The 16,164-nt window shown below is 39.2% G+C and overlaps 4 protein-coding genes across 5 annotated transcripts in view; 2 read left to right on the forward strand and 2 right to left on the reverse strand.

Moving 5' to 3' along the window:
- Positions 1–2,827, reverse strand: part of cacna1fa (calcium channel, voltage-dependent, L type, alpha 1F subunit a) — a 51,638-nt gene extending 48,811 nt beyond the window's left edge. The window contains exons 1-2 of the mRNA XM_055222775.1: positions 2,784–2,827; positions 2,479–2,584 (exon numbers count right to left, since the gene is read on the reverse strand). Coding sequence (XP_055078750.1) covers positions 2,479–2,584; positions 2,784–2,812 — 135 coding nt within the window. The 5' untranslated portion in view covers positions 2,813–2,827. The remainder of the gene's footprint in view (positions 1–2,478; positions 2,585–2,783) is intronic.
- Positions 2,828–4,641: 1,814 nt separating this feature from the next.
- Positions 4,642–8,237, reverse strand: timm17b (translocase of inner mitochondrial membrane 17 homolog B (yeast)). 2 transcript variants are annotated; one of them, XM_033969243.2, is made up of 6 exons: positions 8,193–8,237; positions 7,863–7,962; positions 7,712–7,775; positions 7,084–7,212; positions 6,897–7,007; positions 4,642–5,294 (listed from the first exon to the last, which is right to left on the reverse strand). In XM_033969243.2, exons 1-6 carry the CDS (start codon positions 8,216–8,218, stop codon positions 5,236–5,238), a joined length of 489 nt encoding a protein of 162 aa, XP_033825134.1. In that variant the 5' UTR covers positions 8,219–8,237; the 3' UTR covers positions 4,642–5,235. The 2 variants fall into 2 exon arrangements, with proteins under 2 accessions (XP_033825134.1, XP_033825133.1); XM_033969242.2 differs by having other exon boundaries at positions 4,847–5,294; positions 7,712–7,962; positions 8,193–8,228.
- A 357-nt stretch (positions 8,238–8,594) lies between these two features.
- Positions 8,595–10,364, forward strand: LOC129456357 (tigger transposable element-derived protein 1-like). Its single transcript, XM_055222776.1, has 2 exons — positions 8,595–9,045; positions 9,091–10,364. Exons 1-2 carry the CDS (start codon positions 8,595–8,597, stop codon positions 10,362–10,364), a joined length of 1,725 nt encoding a protein of 574 aa, XP_055078751.1.
- A 1,351-nt stretch (positions 10,365–11,715) lies between these two features.
- On the forward strand, positions 11,716–15,434 carry pqbp1 (polyglutamine binding protein 1). Its single transcript, XM_033969238.2, has 7 exons — positions 11,716–11,795; positions 12,465–12,547; positions 12,616–12,727; positions 12,809–12,909; positions 13,209–13,385; positions 14,838–14,895; positions 14,968–15,434. Exons 2-7 carry the CDS (start codon positions 12,481–12,483, stop codon positions 15,116–15,118), a joined length of 666 nt encoding a protein of 221 aa, XP_033825129.1. The 5' UTR covers positions 11,716–11,795; positions 12,465–12,480; the 3' UTR covers positions 15,119–15,434.
- The last annotated feature ends 730 nt before the right edge of the window (positions 15,435–16,164 follow it).

Raw genomic sequence — 16,164 nt, forward strand, 5'->3', positions numbered from 1 at the left:
AAAGGAAAATAAAATGAACCAGAAAAGTGCTGTTTTGCTCTTTTTCCTTTCCTCTTTTTAATCACAGACTCATTTTGTGCGTCTTTAAAACTCCTCCTCGACCTCAGAGTTTTCTCCACCGTCACATTTGTACAGAGGAGTTAAACCTGCACGTTTGTGAGCTCACGAGCCGCGTCTGGACTCATCTCTGACCTCCTGACCCACTGCCGGACACAGGGCTTGAGCCGCACAGCTGTTTTCTTAAAGTGTCTGGACTGACGCCTGATTGGACGGCACGTTTAAATCCTTAAATGCTTCTGTCTGTGTTTATGACTTTTATCTGCGGCTGAAACAAATACAAATGTGACAGAACTGGAGAATAGAAAAATAAAAACCCCTCGTCCAGACTGGTGTGGTCAGCCGTCAGATTAACGTCTCTGACAAATCCAATAAAGGGATTTTCTGACCACATCTCCTCCGGCACACGAGGGGCTTCTGGACCAGGACCCAAATGAAACTTTCTCCCAGAAGTTTGACCCACAGACGTGACACAAACGTGAAATAAAAACCCCAGGATCATGTAGAGGGTTAATACGAACATTTAAGACCAGAATGAGTCTGAAGCAGCAGAGACAGAGAGAGGACACAAAAAACAAAAAATGAACTCTCAAAATAAAAATTAAAAAAATCTAAAAAATCAAAATAAAATCAAAATAACAAAAAAGTTAAAAATAAACTTTAAAAAAGCAACAAAAAACCCTCAAAATAACAAAAAAAATCTAAAATGAACTCAAAATTTCTAAAAAAAAAAAAAAAAAAAAAAAAAAAAAAAAAGATTAAAAAAAATAAACAACTCAAAATAACAAAAAAAAGTTTTAAAAAAAAATAAACTAAAAAACAAACAAAAAAAACTCAATAACTAAAAAAATAAAATAAATTTAAAACGTGGAAAAAATAAACTCAAAATAAAAACCCCAGGATCATGTAGAGGGTTAATATGAACATTTAAGACCAGAGTCGATGGAGCAGGAAGTGCGTCCATGATCACTTCCTGTTTGGAGCGCAGCGGCGGCGGCGTTTAGCGGGTTAGACACGTCCATTTATATAAACAATCTATGGTTTGGACTCAGAACAATGGAACAATGTTGAGAGTTTGTCTTTGAACAGATAAATTTAATTCTACAATAAATATGCAAATTTTAAAAAGAAACATTATTTTGGATCAGCGCTGAAAATATTTAAATTAATCCTTAGTTTGAACGTGTTTGTGATCAGATGATTGCACAATAATAATAATATAAAAAAAAAAAGACTAAATATAGTAGTAATAATTAGTAATAGTAAAAATAGTAAAATAATAATAATAATGATAATAATAATAATATAAATAATAATAATAATAATAATAATAATAATAATGACTAAATATAGTAGTAGTAATAGTAATAGTAAAAATAGTAAAATAATAATAATAATAATAATAATAATAATAATAATAATACATCTATAAGGACACACACTGAACTACACCTATAAAGAAACACCACACGCCGTTAAAACTACACCTCTGTCACAATAACTAATGCATTTTCTTTTTCTCTTAAAATACAATACAAACAAAAACAAAATAAACAAGTATAAAGTCCATATAAAACATTAAAAAACAGGAGCAGATGTGAGTATAAGTTCATTTCCACATTATTAAATTCCGATTGTGTCACTAAAATCTCCAGTTTTGTGTTTTCTTGGAGTGTGTTTCATTTTTGTGAAGTGAAACGGCTCAAAGCCTCGTTCTCGTCCTTAACCTCAAACAGTCATGTGACCTGGAGTTAAATGTTCCAGTGTCAGTGATAAACAGAGACAAACTGAGATAAACGATAATACTGAAACTACTTTACATCAATGACACAATAAAAACAGAACAGGATCATCTCAGTCAAGTGTTTTTAGACAGAATCACGAAAAAACCTGAGCTGCAACAAATAAACAGCAGAATGAAGCAGCAATGAGCCACAGACGTTCACGACTCCCCCTCCACACTCCAATCTGATACAGCAAAAATCTCTCAGATGTGCAACTTTTACAAAGAAAATGGCCACACGATAAATACTGAACCCAGAATATACTGTTCTAGAGACGGAAAAGAGGCTTTTACATGTTTGGCTTCACAAAAATGGAACACAATCCAAGAACAAGCAAAACTGGAGACACAAATGCAACTTAATAATGTGGAAATGGACTTTTACACACGCCTGCTTCTGTTTTTAATGTTTTAAATGGACTTTAACACACATCTGCTCCTGTTTTTAATGTTTTAAATTGACTTATACACACATCTGCTCCTGTTTTTAATGTTTTAAATGAACTTTTACACACATCTGCTCTTGTTTTTAATGTTTTAAATTGAGTTATACACACATCTGCTTGTTTTTAATGTTTTAAATGGACTTTAACACACATCTGCTCTTGTTTTTAACGTTTCCTAAAGGCCCGTCTCACCAGTTGGTGGTTGGTGGCGTTGGAGTCGTCGTCTGGATATGGTTTGGTAATCCCCATGGCAACACAATTGGCAAAAATGGAAAGTAGAATAAAAATATCAAAGGGCCTGGAAATAACAGTTAAGGAGATGATGGTTTCAACATGAATTTCAACAAAACAAATATAATAAAACATATAGAGCTCTGCAGGGTAAAGGTTTGGAGGTTTGTTTTTAAAATGTATAAAGTGTAAAAATAAAGAAAACACCGCACAGACCGAGGTCCAAACCCTCGTGTCGTTCTGATCAGTGACTGAATGAAGGATATTTCCACTCCACGAGGGCGAGGGCGGCCATGCGGATGGGGTTACTGAGGGTGAGGCAGCAGAGGGCGCGCGGGGCCCGCAGAGCCGACTTGTTCGCCTGCACGGCCTTCTTAGCCCCTCCTCCTCTTTTCCGGGCGGAGCCAGTGGACCCCAGGGTGTCCGACTTCCCTCCATCTCCTCCTGCGGGGTCTGAAAAAAGATCAAATGTCTGTTATTTGGCAACACAAATGTTTTACCCCTGCAGAAACGTAGAGATGATAAAGACGCCGACAGTTACACTTTCTACATTTTATAAACACACAGAACACAATATATACAGAATACAAATATATGAAGTAAGATATATGGAATTATGTAGTAAACAAATAAAGTAACTCCACTAAATATTTTTCAACAAAGTAACGATGGAAACTTTGAGGATTTGAATGTGAAATATTTAGCAGAGTTAGGACGATTTAACTTTTTTTTCTTTCCCACGTAATTCAGTAAATCTTGATTCATATATTTGATGTCTTCTGTGTGTTTACAAAATGTATAAAATAGTAAAAATAAAACATAAAAATACTGAATGAGAGGGTGCATGGGCAAACTACGGCCCGGGGGCCACACACGGCCCTTTGGTCTTATTAATCCGGCCCACTGAATGTGACCAAATTATATTAAAATAGGTCAGGGTAAACCTTGTTCAAAGTTTTTCTGTTGTGTTTATTTAACTGAAATTTAATACATTTTTCATTTGATTAATGCATTTGGAACACACTTTGTCCAATGAGCCGTGTATTTTCAGGCTTTGCTTCATGTTACAGCCAAATCTCTACTGTGACATATACATAAATATCCAGGCCACATTTTAGACCCACTGTGGCCCGTGTGTCACAAAGTGCCCACCCCTGGTCTAAACTTCTGCCCGGTCGTGTTTATTTTGTTGAATCAGTTCAGTTCTGTTGTGTTTTATCCTTTGCTTCTTTCCTTGGGCACAGGTTTTCTGAGCCTCATGATAAGACCAGATGTGACCTAGTTCTTTATCAGAAGAGTGGACTGAGCTCTATCCCCAGGTACAGACCCGGGAACACCTGTTAAATAAGCCTGAAGCGACTGCTACCAGCTCCAAATAATATCAGAAAATAAAAAAGATTTGAAGAAAATGCTGCGACTGGAGCTCAGTTTATGTGCAAGACTTTTAATTCATTAACTCAAATCCAAACTCATCCCGCTCTTACCTTTCTTCGCCCCCTCCATGTCCACAGTTCGGTGATATTATTTACAATCTGAATACTCCACCATCAGTTTCTTGAGGGATCTGATATATCTCCCCGTTTGCATATTAAAAATGAGACATTCTGAAGACGTGAGCCGGTGGTTGGTTCATCTGAGCGTGAGGAGCACAGACGGAGGTCATGTCCCGCCGCCGCCACGGGCCACTGCACCACAGAAATCCACTTAAATGCACTTTATGTCTGTCAAAGTTATCCCCGCTAAAATGTGTTTCCTTATCTCTGCAGGAGGAAAACGCAGGGTAATGTTAAAACTCCAGGTCCGGCAGCCGCGGCGGTCAAGCGGCGGGATTAACCGAGCTGAGCCGGTTAAAGGGATGAGGGGAAATCTGACCGGGGGAAGGTGGTAACGCTCCGGAGTCACATTTTCATATCCATCTGTCTCACATGTTTCACTGTAGTTTTGTTTGAGGCTGAGAAGAATATGCTGCAAAGTTTTACTCAAAATGCAAAAAAGTGAGATTCAGGACCTTGGACAGAAACAGCCGACTGCAGGTGTCGACTACGAGCAGCAGGGGGCGCTCAGGGACTGGAAAAGACTGTGAGCTGCACTAAGAGCCACAACAAATCAAAGAAAATGAGCGATAAGATTTGAAGTTTTTATTATTCTCCATCAAATATCAAACAACAGAAATACGAGACAAACCCGACATAAAACCGAGACATAAAAACAAAAAATATTACGACTTTCTATCGACTCAAATGAATCACGTGACCAACTGAGAGAAGGACATGGTTTAAAAAAGTGCTAAATGGTGATAAATGCATTACAAAACAAACACTCTAAATAAGCAGTTAAATAAATAGCGAGATAAAGTTCCAGCTAAAACAATTTTCAGCTTGTAAAAACAGTTATCAACATGGTAGCGTAAAAATCTAAAATCTTTGGCTATTCACTTCTTCGGGATTTAAGTATTGCACAAATTCCCTTGGAAAAAAACAACAACTGAAAATAAAACTAGTGCAAAGCGACACGCGTGTATTTCAGTAGGTCACATTCAACCTAAAACATAACAAATGTACTAAATAATAACTTGATACTGTCCTGAGTGGTAAAGACGTAATGCAGCAGGTCGGCGGCGGCTCAGCGAGAGGCCTGACCGTGTTTGAAATGACAAAATGACGTCTGCCTTTACTCACGCTGTGCTTTTGTTGAAATGTTGAACTGAAATGTTGGACCTTAATATGGACCTCTGTCTTTTGGAGGTAACTGACTTGGATCCTCTGCGAACGGCATCGCTGGAGAAACAGAAAAAACAAAAGTAAAAATGATGGTTTGATTTGAAATATTTAGTAAAGGTAATTGATGGATTCAATATATATTCAACATATGTTTATTATTCTCACTGTGCATCTCTAAGGTAATATAACGTTCACTTTTATACTAATCACTCTTATACTTATGCCTTATATTAACTGTGTAATCTTTTATATGATTATTGCACTAATGTCTGTTCTTGGAGTTTTACAGAAACTGTGCAGGACCATACATGCGACTGTCTTAACACCAAAATAGGAAACACCTTTGTACTTTGAAGGAAGCACAGTTTTAAGGAGTGACCGAAAGATATGCAGAAGCAAAATATATCTCATGTGAACTGAATAATATGTGTTTTCGCACTGCTGCTAAATATATCTCCCCCTCCCCTTGAGAACTTTGTATTCTGTAACTAGGGACCCCTGATTCTTAATAAAAGAGGTGAAGGGGCGGTAGAGACTTCAGAAGGAATGGTGTGGAGGTTGTAATCTGAAGGTTTTTTCTCTCCGTTCCTTCTCCTCAATATTGAGCAAAATAATCTCTCTTGTCTTCTTTTCTCCTTGAATTGTATATTAGGTTTTAAAAGGTGAACCTAACAGTAATACTTCTGTAGCAGGTGTTTTTTTTAATCATATCTTTTTTTAAACTTATATATTATTATTATTCAGTGTTTTACGTTGCACTTTATCACCGAAGAAAGTTCCTAGTTTGTGAGTCGCGTCGCTGATAATGGCAATAAAAGTCTTCTGATTATGATTCTGATTAAAACTTTACTTTTGATGCTTGGTTTATGTGAAAAATACATTTGCAGGAAGATGTTCTGACGTCCTATAATACACTGCCTGGCCAAAAAAAAGGTCCCACACACTCTTCTTCAACGTCACAAATTTATTTCCATCCAGTGCTGCATTAATTCTTCACCTGTTGCATTGATGCCGGTCGAGTCTGACGCTGCTCAAAGCTTCTCCAGCACATCCCAAAGATTCTCAATGGGGTTAAGGTCTTTTTTTTTTAGACGGGCAGTGCATTATCTACTTTAATAAACAGTACACCTCACTACCTGATGAACATCTAGTGCCGAAATGATGTTGATGTCCTAAGAAAATTCACTATTTGCAAGATGCACAATACACCGGATTTTCCTCTGATGTTCTTGGGCTGCCCCTTTTCCTCCAACGCACCCGTTTTTCATTCATAAAATACAGTCCACAACACTACACGGCAAACGGTCACATTTTTAAATAGTGCTTTTCCGCGTTGTTGTTAAAGGGCTGGGTATTAAAGTGATCAAACTGTCAAACTCTTGTGATCTGATCCTTGTGACGATGCTATTTTTGGTGATATCGACATTTTGTGATTCAGCTCAAACACTTTTCCTCACAAACTCCTACTGGTCATCCCCAAAAGACACTGAGCGAGTGACAGGTGGATTTCAGAGAAGAGACTTAGAGACGATACAAAATACTAGACGTACAGGAATCTTAATAAAAATCCAAATTGTGACTGGCTCTAAAACATGTTTGATAATTCTTAGTTATAACACCCCCCGAGTGATGGATGCACGAAGAGAAGTTTAAACTTACGGTTCTGAAACTGCGGTGCTGTATATCTGGTTAAAAGTATCCCAAATCCCTCAATAAGAGCCAGTAAAATCCCTCCCATCATCGCAGAGCCCACCATCGTCAGAGGTCCACCTAAAGGACGAGGGAAGCTTTAATAAACACCTAAAATTCAAACGTTGTGTCATCGTTACTGCGTTCCTTCACTCACTGCGTGCTGCCAGAATAGCCCCCGTCAGAGCTCCACTTGTGATCGAGTTCCAGGGATCCTCTTTTCCTCTTAAACGAACGAGACCACAGTCAATAGTTGAGAATAGGCCGCCCCAAACTGCAAAGCTGCCTGAAGAATAAAGCAAAGAGGGTTAAGAGATTTCTGCGTTAAAAGTGTGACAATAAGACTCAGTGAGGAAAGGATGGAGCCTGAGATTGAAAGGTGGATCAGCGTTTGCAGTGATGCCGTCGCTTTATTGTCTGTTGTGGTGAAGAAGGAGCTGATTCCAAAGGCAAAGATCTCGATTTACCTCCGTCTCTGTTCACCTGTGGTCATGAGCTCTGGGTCATGACCGAAAGGACAAGATCACGGATATAAGCGGCTGAAATGAGTTTCCTCCGCACAGTGACTGGACGCTCCCTTAGAGATAGAGTGAGGAGCTCGGTCACACGGGAGGGACTATGTCTCTCTGGCCTGGGGACGCCTTGGGGTCCCACCGGAGGAGCTGGAGGATGTGTCTGGGGTGAGGGAAGTCTGGGAGTCCCTGCTCAGACTGCTGCCCCGTGACCCGGCCCCAGATAAGAAGAAGAACATGGATGGATGGACAATAACACTCAGGACCACTCACCTCCAATCTGTGGAGCTCTGATGCGGACGGCCTTTGCACTGCCTTTCAATCGATGCCGAACACCCTGTAAAAACAAAAGGAATATTTTGTAGTAAACAGTCGTGCAAATAAATCTGTAAAAATGTAAAAATGTGTGTCTGAGTCCACGTACAGCAGGTGCATTACGAAAACCCTTGACGGACTGAAACACTCCTCCTCCAATCGCTCCCATGGTGAAAGCTCCTCCACAGTCATCCACGATCCTCCACGGACTGGACAAAATGTGCCACATGTAAAGTCTCATCACTAAGACCAAAATACTGCAGAAATAACAATGGTCAACGGATACACGATATTATTACAACAAAACCCTCTAAAGCAGACGTAAACAGAACGTCACTGTACAAAACTAACGTAAAATCTGTCAAGAACATGTTTAAAAGTCACACATACGACATGGTTGTGTTATAAAACTAGATAAATGTGATTAAAGTGACGTTACCAGGGCTCACGCGCGTACTCCTCCATGTTTGTTTGTGTTGACGTCATGGGGAGGACACGTCATCACTGTGCGCGGGTAAACTGCAGTCTACAAAACAAAAGTAAAATCTGTCAAGAATATGTTTAAAAGTCACACAAACGAAATAATTTTGTCATAAAACTAGATAGATGTAATAACAATGGAGTTACCGGGGCTCACGCGCTACTGCTCCATGTTTGTTTGCGTTGACGTCAGGAGGTGCACACGTCATCACTGTGCGCCTGTAAATTCCTTTCGTCCCTCACGGTACAGTTGACCCTCTCTACACCGCGGCTCACCTTTCGCGGCGTTGCTGTTTCGCGGATTTTGATGCTTCTGCTGGACGTTTGCAAGTTTTCTCCTCGACAAAACCCCACGATGTCGATGAAACGTTCTGCACCGACAAACGCACCTGCCCCCGCGCCCAAAAGGACGAGGAAGATGCTGACCATCGCAGAGAAAGTTGTACTTCTGGACAAATTGAAGGAAGGTAGAAGTTACGCGGCTGTAGGGCGCCTTTACGGAATCAATGAATCTTCGGTTCGTTACATAAAGAAAGAGGAAAATAACATAAGGAGGACGGCAGCAATAACGTTTAACAAGGACGCAAAAAGGCTCGCAACTGCCCGCAACAAGACCATCGTGCGGATGGAGTCAGCTTTGGCTTTGTGGATCAGTTACTGCAGGAAAAACAACATCACGCTGGATTCAAACGTCATCCGCACGAAAGCTAAAGTTCTTTATGAAACCTTTGCTGACAGCGCAGAGCAGGATGACGCAGAGCCCAGGCCAAAGACAAGCACTTTAAACGCAGCACAGAACCCATTTCACGCCAGTAAGGGCTGGTATGACAAATTTCAGAAGCGCTTTGGACTTAAAGGTGTTTCTCTGCACGGAAAGGCCGCTGAAGCAGAGGCATATGTGAACAACAAGTTTAAAGCGATCATCGAGGAAGGCGGATATAAGCCTGAGCAAGTTTTTAATATGGATGAGACAGGATTATTTTGGAAACGAATGCCCTCTCGCACCTTTATAATGCAGGACGGAGCGCAAGACCCAGGATTTAAGGCTCAAAAGGATCGTGTGACTCTGGTTATGTGTGGAAATGCTGCAGGATTTATGATAAAACCAGGGCTTATTTATAGGTCCAAAAATCCTAGAGCCCTAAAAAACAAAAATAAGAATGCGCTGCCCGTTTACTGGATGCACGACACGAAGGCCTGGATGACAAGAGTGCTCAGTCTGGATTGGTTCAAACAGTGTTTCATCCCTGAGGTCAAGCGTTATTTGAGAAGAAAAGGACTAGACTTTAAAGTGCTTCTGCTCCTACACAACGCCCGAGGCCACGCTGAGGATTTGTCATACGATGGTGTGCAAATCGAACTTCTGCCGCCAAACACCACATCTCTGATTCAGCCTCTGGACCAGGGCTTCATCCGCTTGTTCAAGGCCGTCTACACGCGCAACACCCTGCAGCATCTTGTAGACGCTTTGGGCTCGGATCAAGACTTCTCACTAAAGGTCTACTGGAGTGAATACACCATTGCATCATGTCTCCAAAATATTCAGAAGGCCATTCAGGAGATAAAAACTGAAACTTTAAATGTCTGCTGGAAAAAACTGTGGCCAGAGGCAGTGCACAACCCTCCCGGATCTTCTCTTGATGAGATTTATCAGTCTGCGGTAGATACGGCTGTGAATCTGGCCAAACAGCTCGGGGGAGATGGCTTTGATGACATGACTCCTGATGACATGAATGCTCTGATTGATGCCCACTCACAGTCGCTGACTGATGAAGACCTGGCAGAGATGACAATGCCACCAAGTGAGGATGAGGGAGAAGAAGAAGAACAGGGCACAAGTATTAAAGTGGAGGAGGATGGACTAACACTTGATAGTTTGACAACTCTGGTGAGAATGGCCAATGAACTTGAGCGAGCTGCACAAGAATGGGACCCTCTGATGTGTCGCTCATTAGAGTTCACAAATATAATCGAAGGTGCCATGTCTGTTTATAAGAATCTTCTCGCCGAGAAGAAAAAAACGTGCCAACCCAGAACTGTCTTCATTGGGAAAGAGTCACCTGTATTAGTGGAAATTGATAGTAGAGCGGAGTGGACGAAGGAAGAAGAGGCACAGTCAGAGGAAGAGTAAAACACGAGTCACTGCTCATTTCTTATGTGTTGATCATTAAAATTTAATTTGTTCTAAAAGCTATCATTTTAATTTACAAACAAATGTTTGAGCCTGAAAACAGGTCTTGATCTTTGGTTTTCATTCTATAACACTGAACTTATTTGTTAAAATCTATGAAGGTTTGAACTTTGAGAGAGTTTAAACAAGAGAGAAATGTGAAAAAATATGAATGCCTGTCTGAGAACAGTGTAAAAAGTGTGGTGAGGGGGTTTACAGCCTTAAAACATATAGAATAATTGTTAAAAAAAAAATAAAGCTGATGATCGGAGGAGTTTACTTCTTTTCCCTTGTCTCACTCCTGTAATTTAACATTTGTTTTCCACCTCAATTTGGACAGTACTATTTCCACTTTTCCTTGAGAGCAGTACTAAAAATTCCACCTCTACATAAGGACAGTACTATACTTTTCCACCTTTCCCAATAGCAGTACTTAAATGTTCTTTTTATTATCTAGACTTCTTTCCTCCAGGTGCTCGTTGATGGAGAAGGATTCACAGGACAAGAAGAGTTAAATTCACTTATATTTATTGAATACACTGGAAAATACAAAAGGGTTTGATTAACTGTCCCTGATCTAGTACAAAACCAGGGATCTGACTAGAGCACTCAACTATGACCTGTCTACTTATGATTATGCACATTAAAGGTATCGTTACTTATATATCTTACAGTTATTAAAAGTAGCGTTACTCTAAACTAAGCACAATTTATAAGACACAAGCGACACTGATACTATTTCGCCTTTCAGAACGTAGCCCCCGCGATAAACGAGGGACCACAATATACAAAATTAACATACAATCTGTCAAGAATATGTTTAAAAGTCACACATACGAATTATTGTGTTATAAAACTCGATAAATGTAATAACATGTTACCAGGGCTCACGCGCATACTCCTCCATGTTTGTTTGTGTTGACGTCATGGGGAGGACTACACATCATCACTATGCGCCGGTAAATTGCAGTATAAAAAACACAAGTAAAATCTCTCAAGAATATGTTTAAAAGTCACACATACGAAATTATTGTGTCGTAAAAGTAGATAAATGTAATAAAAGTACCGTTATCAGGGCTCACGCTCATATAACTTGTTTCTGTTGAAGATCAGGAGGAGTGCACGTCATCCCTGTGCGCCGGTAACCTGCGGTATACAAAACAAAAGTAAAATCTGTCAAGAATATATTTAAAAGCCACACAAACGAAATTATTGTGTTATAAAACTAGATAAATGTAATAAAAGTATTATTACCAGGGTTCACGTACATTTAACTCCATGTTTGTTTGTGTTGACGTCAGGAGGAGCTGACGACATCACTGCGCGCCGGTAAACTGCAGTCGCATCGTTCACTCTCTGCAGCAACAAAACAGGACAAAATCTGCTTAAAAGGTAATGCAAATTTATATTTTTATGAAAATGCCACATAGATAATTTTGATTTTCACTATTCCGTGGAACGATAGCATCTCCTGGTTTAAAGGTTTTGCCGTAATGGAGACTTATCGTGTGTGGCATGCTAACAACACACAGCCAGAGAAGCAGCTGCAAAGACTAGAAAGTTCATCTGTATGTTCAATGAATGTTTGAGAGTTATAAGAACTTGTACATATTATAACATAAAGATCAGATATATATACATTTATATAGGGTGACCAGACGTCCCTGTTGACCCGGGACAGTCCCAGTTCTGTGTCCCCTGTCCCAGCACATTTATCCAAAACGTGTCCAGTTTTGGATAAATGTCCAGTTTTATACAAGAAATGTCCCAGATGTCCCTATTTATGACCATACTGTTCTTCACCAATAATATAGGGGGATATATTGCCATTTGTTTTGCTAAACTACAGAAAATTGGCTTGAAAATGAGCAAAAGGCAAATAAAATGTGTATTGTAAATGGACAATGTTACACTGTTTTCACAATTATCTTTATACAGACCATCCCAACCCGGGTGTGTCCCAGTTTTTAAACTTTGAAAATCTGTTCACCCTATAATGGCAGTAATATTAACATTCCTCCAGTCTCCCTCTACAGTCTGAATCGTGTTGTTGTGTTGTAGTGTGCTGGGTCTCAAGATGCCTCTACCTCCGGCACTACTGGCCCGCCTCGCCAAAAGAGGAATTGTTAAACCTACAGAACAAGGTAATCTTATTAACTTTACATGATAATTACTCAATATTTTACACAATGACCAAGACTCTTTTTTCCAGGGGCAGATGAAGAAATAATCGCTGAAGATTATGACGACAACAACGTAGATTATGAGGCAACTAGACTCGAAAATTTACCCCCAAATTGGTACAAAGTGTTTGATCCTACCTGGTAAGTTCTAAGGTTTTACAACATTTAACTAAGAGCCAAATAAGGGAGGATTAAATTGAAATTATCTTTGTTATGCCACAGCGGTCTGCCATATTACTGGAACGTAGAGACAGACTTGGTTGCCTGGCTCTCCCCAAATGACCCCACTGCTGTGATATCGAAACCAGCCAAAAAAGTAAAGGGTAAGTGTTTATGTTTATGTGTCTTATGTGTCTTCTTATTCCTATTCCAATTTTCTACCTCTAAGTATTTTATTTTATTTTTTAAGCATATCTTTTTTAACTTCGTGCATGCCCTTATTTGTATTTATTCAGTGTGTTTTATATTGCACTTTATCACCGAAGTAAGTTTCTAGTTTGTGAACAGACGATGGCAATAAAAGTCTTTTGATTCTGATTAAACACAGGACTTTATATTGTGTGAAAGTGTGTGATGATTTCAACCCTGCATGTATTAATAGTTGTTTTTTTTAATATTTTAGAGGTTGTAGAAGACAAAGCTGAGAGAATGGACAGATCAGAGAAAGAGCGTGAACGAGACAGAGACCGAGACAGGGACAGAGATCGGGACAGAGATCGAGAGCGAGAGAGGGACCGGGACAGAGATCGGAGGAGGCACAGACGAGAAGACCCCGCCCCCTACAGCAAAAGCAAAAGAGGTAAGGCAGCTTTTCCCGTCTCCCTCCATCACTAGAGCACGTATGTGAAAGCCTGAGGGATGAGTGAAGCGCTCGCCTTCTGAGTGTCAAAGTTACAAGAATCATTCAGGTTTTTCCATCATAGTGAGAATATATTGATTATTACTCATTTTAAAGGGGCAGTGGATAAACTTTCTTCCATCTGCTTGTCTCCACAGAAATGTTATTGCTCAGTCAGAATGTTTCACCATTTAACATTTTATTTATTTAGGGGTGTTTTAATGGCCAAAATGCATTTAAAAACAATGTTATGCCAATGCCATTATAGGGTGAATTCTCAAAATTTAAAACCAGGACACACCCGGGTTGGGATGGTCAGTATAAATATAATTGTGTGTCGTAAATGGACAATGTTACTCTTTACACATCTTTTATTTGCCTTATGCTCATTTTCAAGACAAATTTCTGTATTTTAGCTAAACGAATGTCAATATATTCCCCTTTTATTGTTGGCGAGAAACAGTTTGGTCAAAAATAGGAACACCTGGGACATTTCTTGTATAAATCACTGGTTTTGGATGAATCTGCCTGGACAGGGGACACGGAGCTTAAAACTGGGACTGTCCCAGTTTACTGTGAGCGGGAGCGCCCTTCACAGATCTGACCTGTAACTTGGCCTCGTCTCTGTGTTGCCGTACTGTTAAATATTCTAGGCAAAGGAATAACATGGAGACCAGAACGCACAGTGCATCTTTTAGGTCAAAAAGTGGGCTGGAAACTTGTTTATTTGGTTTTAACACAGTCAGGAACCAATAACATCCCCATGAATCTGTGATTTTAGATGAGTGTTGGGTTCAAAATCTGAATGTAAGACAATGTTATTACAGCATTTAATATAAACTATCAGTTAAAACTTTGGACACACCCTCTCAGTCAGTGTATTTTTCTTTATTTTTACTACTTTTTGCATGTTATATACGCACAGAAGACATCAGATGTATGAAGTAAGATAAATGCAGTTAGGTAGTAATGTAATGTTTTTTTAATAGTTGCGTTATTTACCTTTTTTTTTTCTTTACTACGCAATTCCATATATTTTGCTGAATGAGAGAATCTGTCCGAACCTTTGACTGGGCGTGTACATTTACATAACTGAGATCATTTTTTATATAAGATGAAATTTCAAAACTGTGATGAGATGGACTACACATCGACTTAATGGTTATATAAAAAATGTTGTTTGGACATTTGTAAATTAAGACTCGCGAGTGTCTGTTGTTTTTATAAGTAAAAAAAAAACAGCAAAAAGAAGTAAAAGTAAAAAAAATTGCCAGCATAATCAAACATTTTGCTTCAAGTTCTATTGCAATCTAGACAATCTAAAAAAACACTGAATGACTATTTCAAATAATTAGTGCCAGTGTCTCATGTACCAATCAAAGTTAAGTGTATTACATAATTTTTAACTTACAGGAAAAAAGGACGACGAGATGGACCCGATGGATCCTAGTGCTTATTCAGACGCTCCGAGGTAAAGTCTTAAACTCGTTATATAAACTTTACAGGCATGTTTCTCTTCCACTTACTTCATTTGTCGTTGCAGAGGTTCTTGGTCGACTGGACTTCCAAAGCGAAACGAGGCAAAGACGGGCGCAGACACCACAGCTGCAGGTCCACTGTTTCAGCAGAGACCCTACCCCAGCCCCGGAGCTGTGCTTAGAGCCAACGCTGCCAACCAGATCCCCAAAGAGTGAAGCCCCATTCAGACTAGGTTTTTTTAAATACTTTTGTTACTTTAAATATGTTGTTCTGTCATTATGTGTTATGACCACGGCCTCTGAAAAGGGGAATAAAACTTGAGTAATAAAACAACAGCAGTCGTTCACGTCTCAAGTCAGTGGTTTAACGAGTCGGCTCTTTTGAACGGCTCCTTAACTTGAACGGCTGGAATCGGATTTCATTTTAGAAAAGAGTCGAATCTTTTTTCTAGTTTTTATGCGATTTTATACAGATTAACGCTGAACCAATAAGAACACAGCGACACGAGTGAGAGCTTTGTGCGCAAAAATAAATTTGTCATCATAAAGTTTTTTATTTTGGTTATTGTTTAGCAAAGTTTTATTTCAATTCTTCATAATCTCTCTCAGTTTGAACCATTTTAAACACATCTGAGCCTTTCTCTGGGATTATTTTGTTGTTAAAATCAGTTCACATTCGCTTGTCACATAAATATAAAAAGAGCCAGACTTTTATATCAACAGATCCAAAAGATTCAGATCCCATAAAAGAGCCAAAAGTCCCATCACTAGTTTAATGAGTCGAGACTGAACTGGAGCTCCCCCTGCTGTCCACTCGAGTGAATGTGCTTTTCCAAAACAAAATCTTTTCAAAATACCAGAAAATACTGTAGTTTAATCATGTAATAATAATAACAAAGACTAACAAAATGAAATTACTTGTTTAACTCTTGAAAATAAATCCCTTAATGAACTCCTATTTTAAATATTAGCAGTATTGTATAATAAATGTAGAGTTAAATCACTTTTTATAACTATTACGTATGCATCAGTGCAGGTGGTAACAAAATTCTGTTTCTCAAACCCAGGGGCAGATATAAATATGTTTTATAAAAAGTGTCTGGAAACATTAAACAGATGAGTGTGAAGTTCATTATTGCGTCTCTTTATAGTAAAAGATCTGTACAACATGGCAATATTTATTACAAAACTGAATACCTTATTATCTTATGAAAAAACACGAGGGTCTGTCCGGTGGGGGAGAGGCTGACGACACTGACCAA

The sequence above is a fragment of the Periophthalmus magnuspinnatus genome, chromosome 7, assembly GCF_009829125.3.
Source record: "Periophthalmus magnuspinnatus isolate fPerMag1 chromosome 7, fPerMag1.2.pri, whole genome shotgun sequence".
In the NCBI taxonomy this organism is placed as follows: domain Eukaryota; kingdom Metazoa; phylum Chordata; class Actinopteri; order Gobiiformes; family Gobiidae; genus Periophthalmus; species Periophthalmus magnuspinnatus.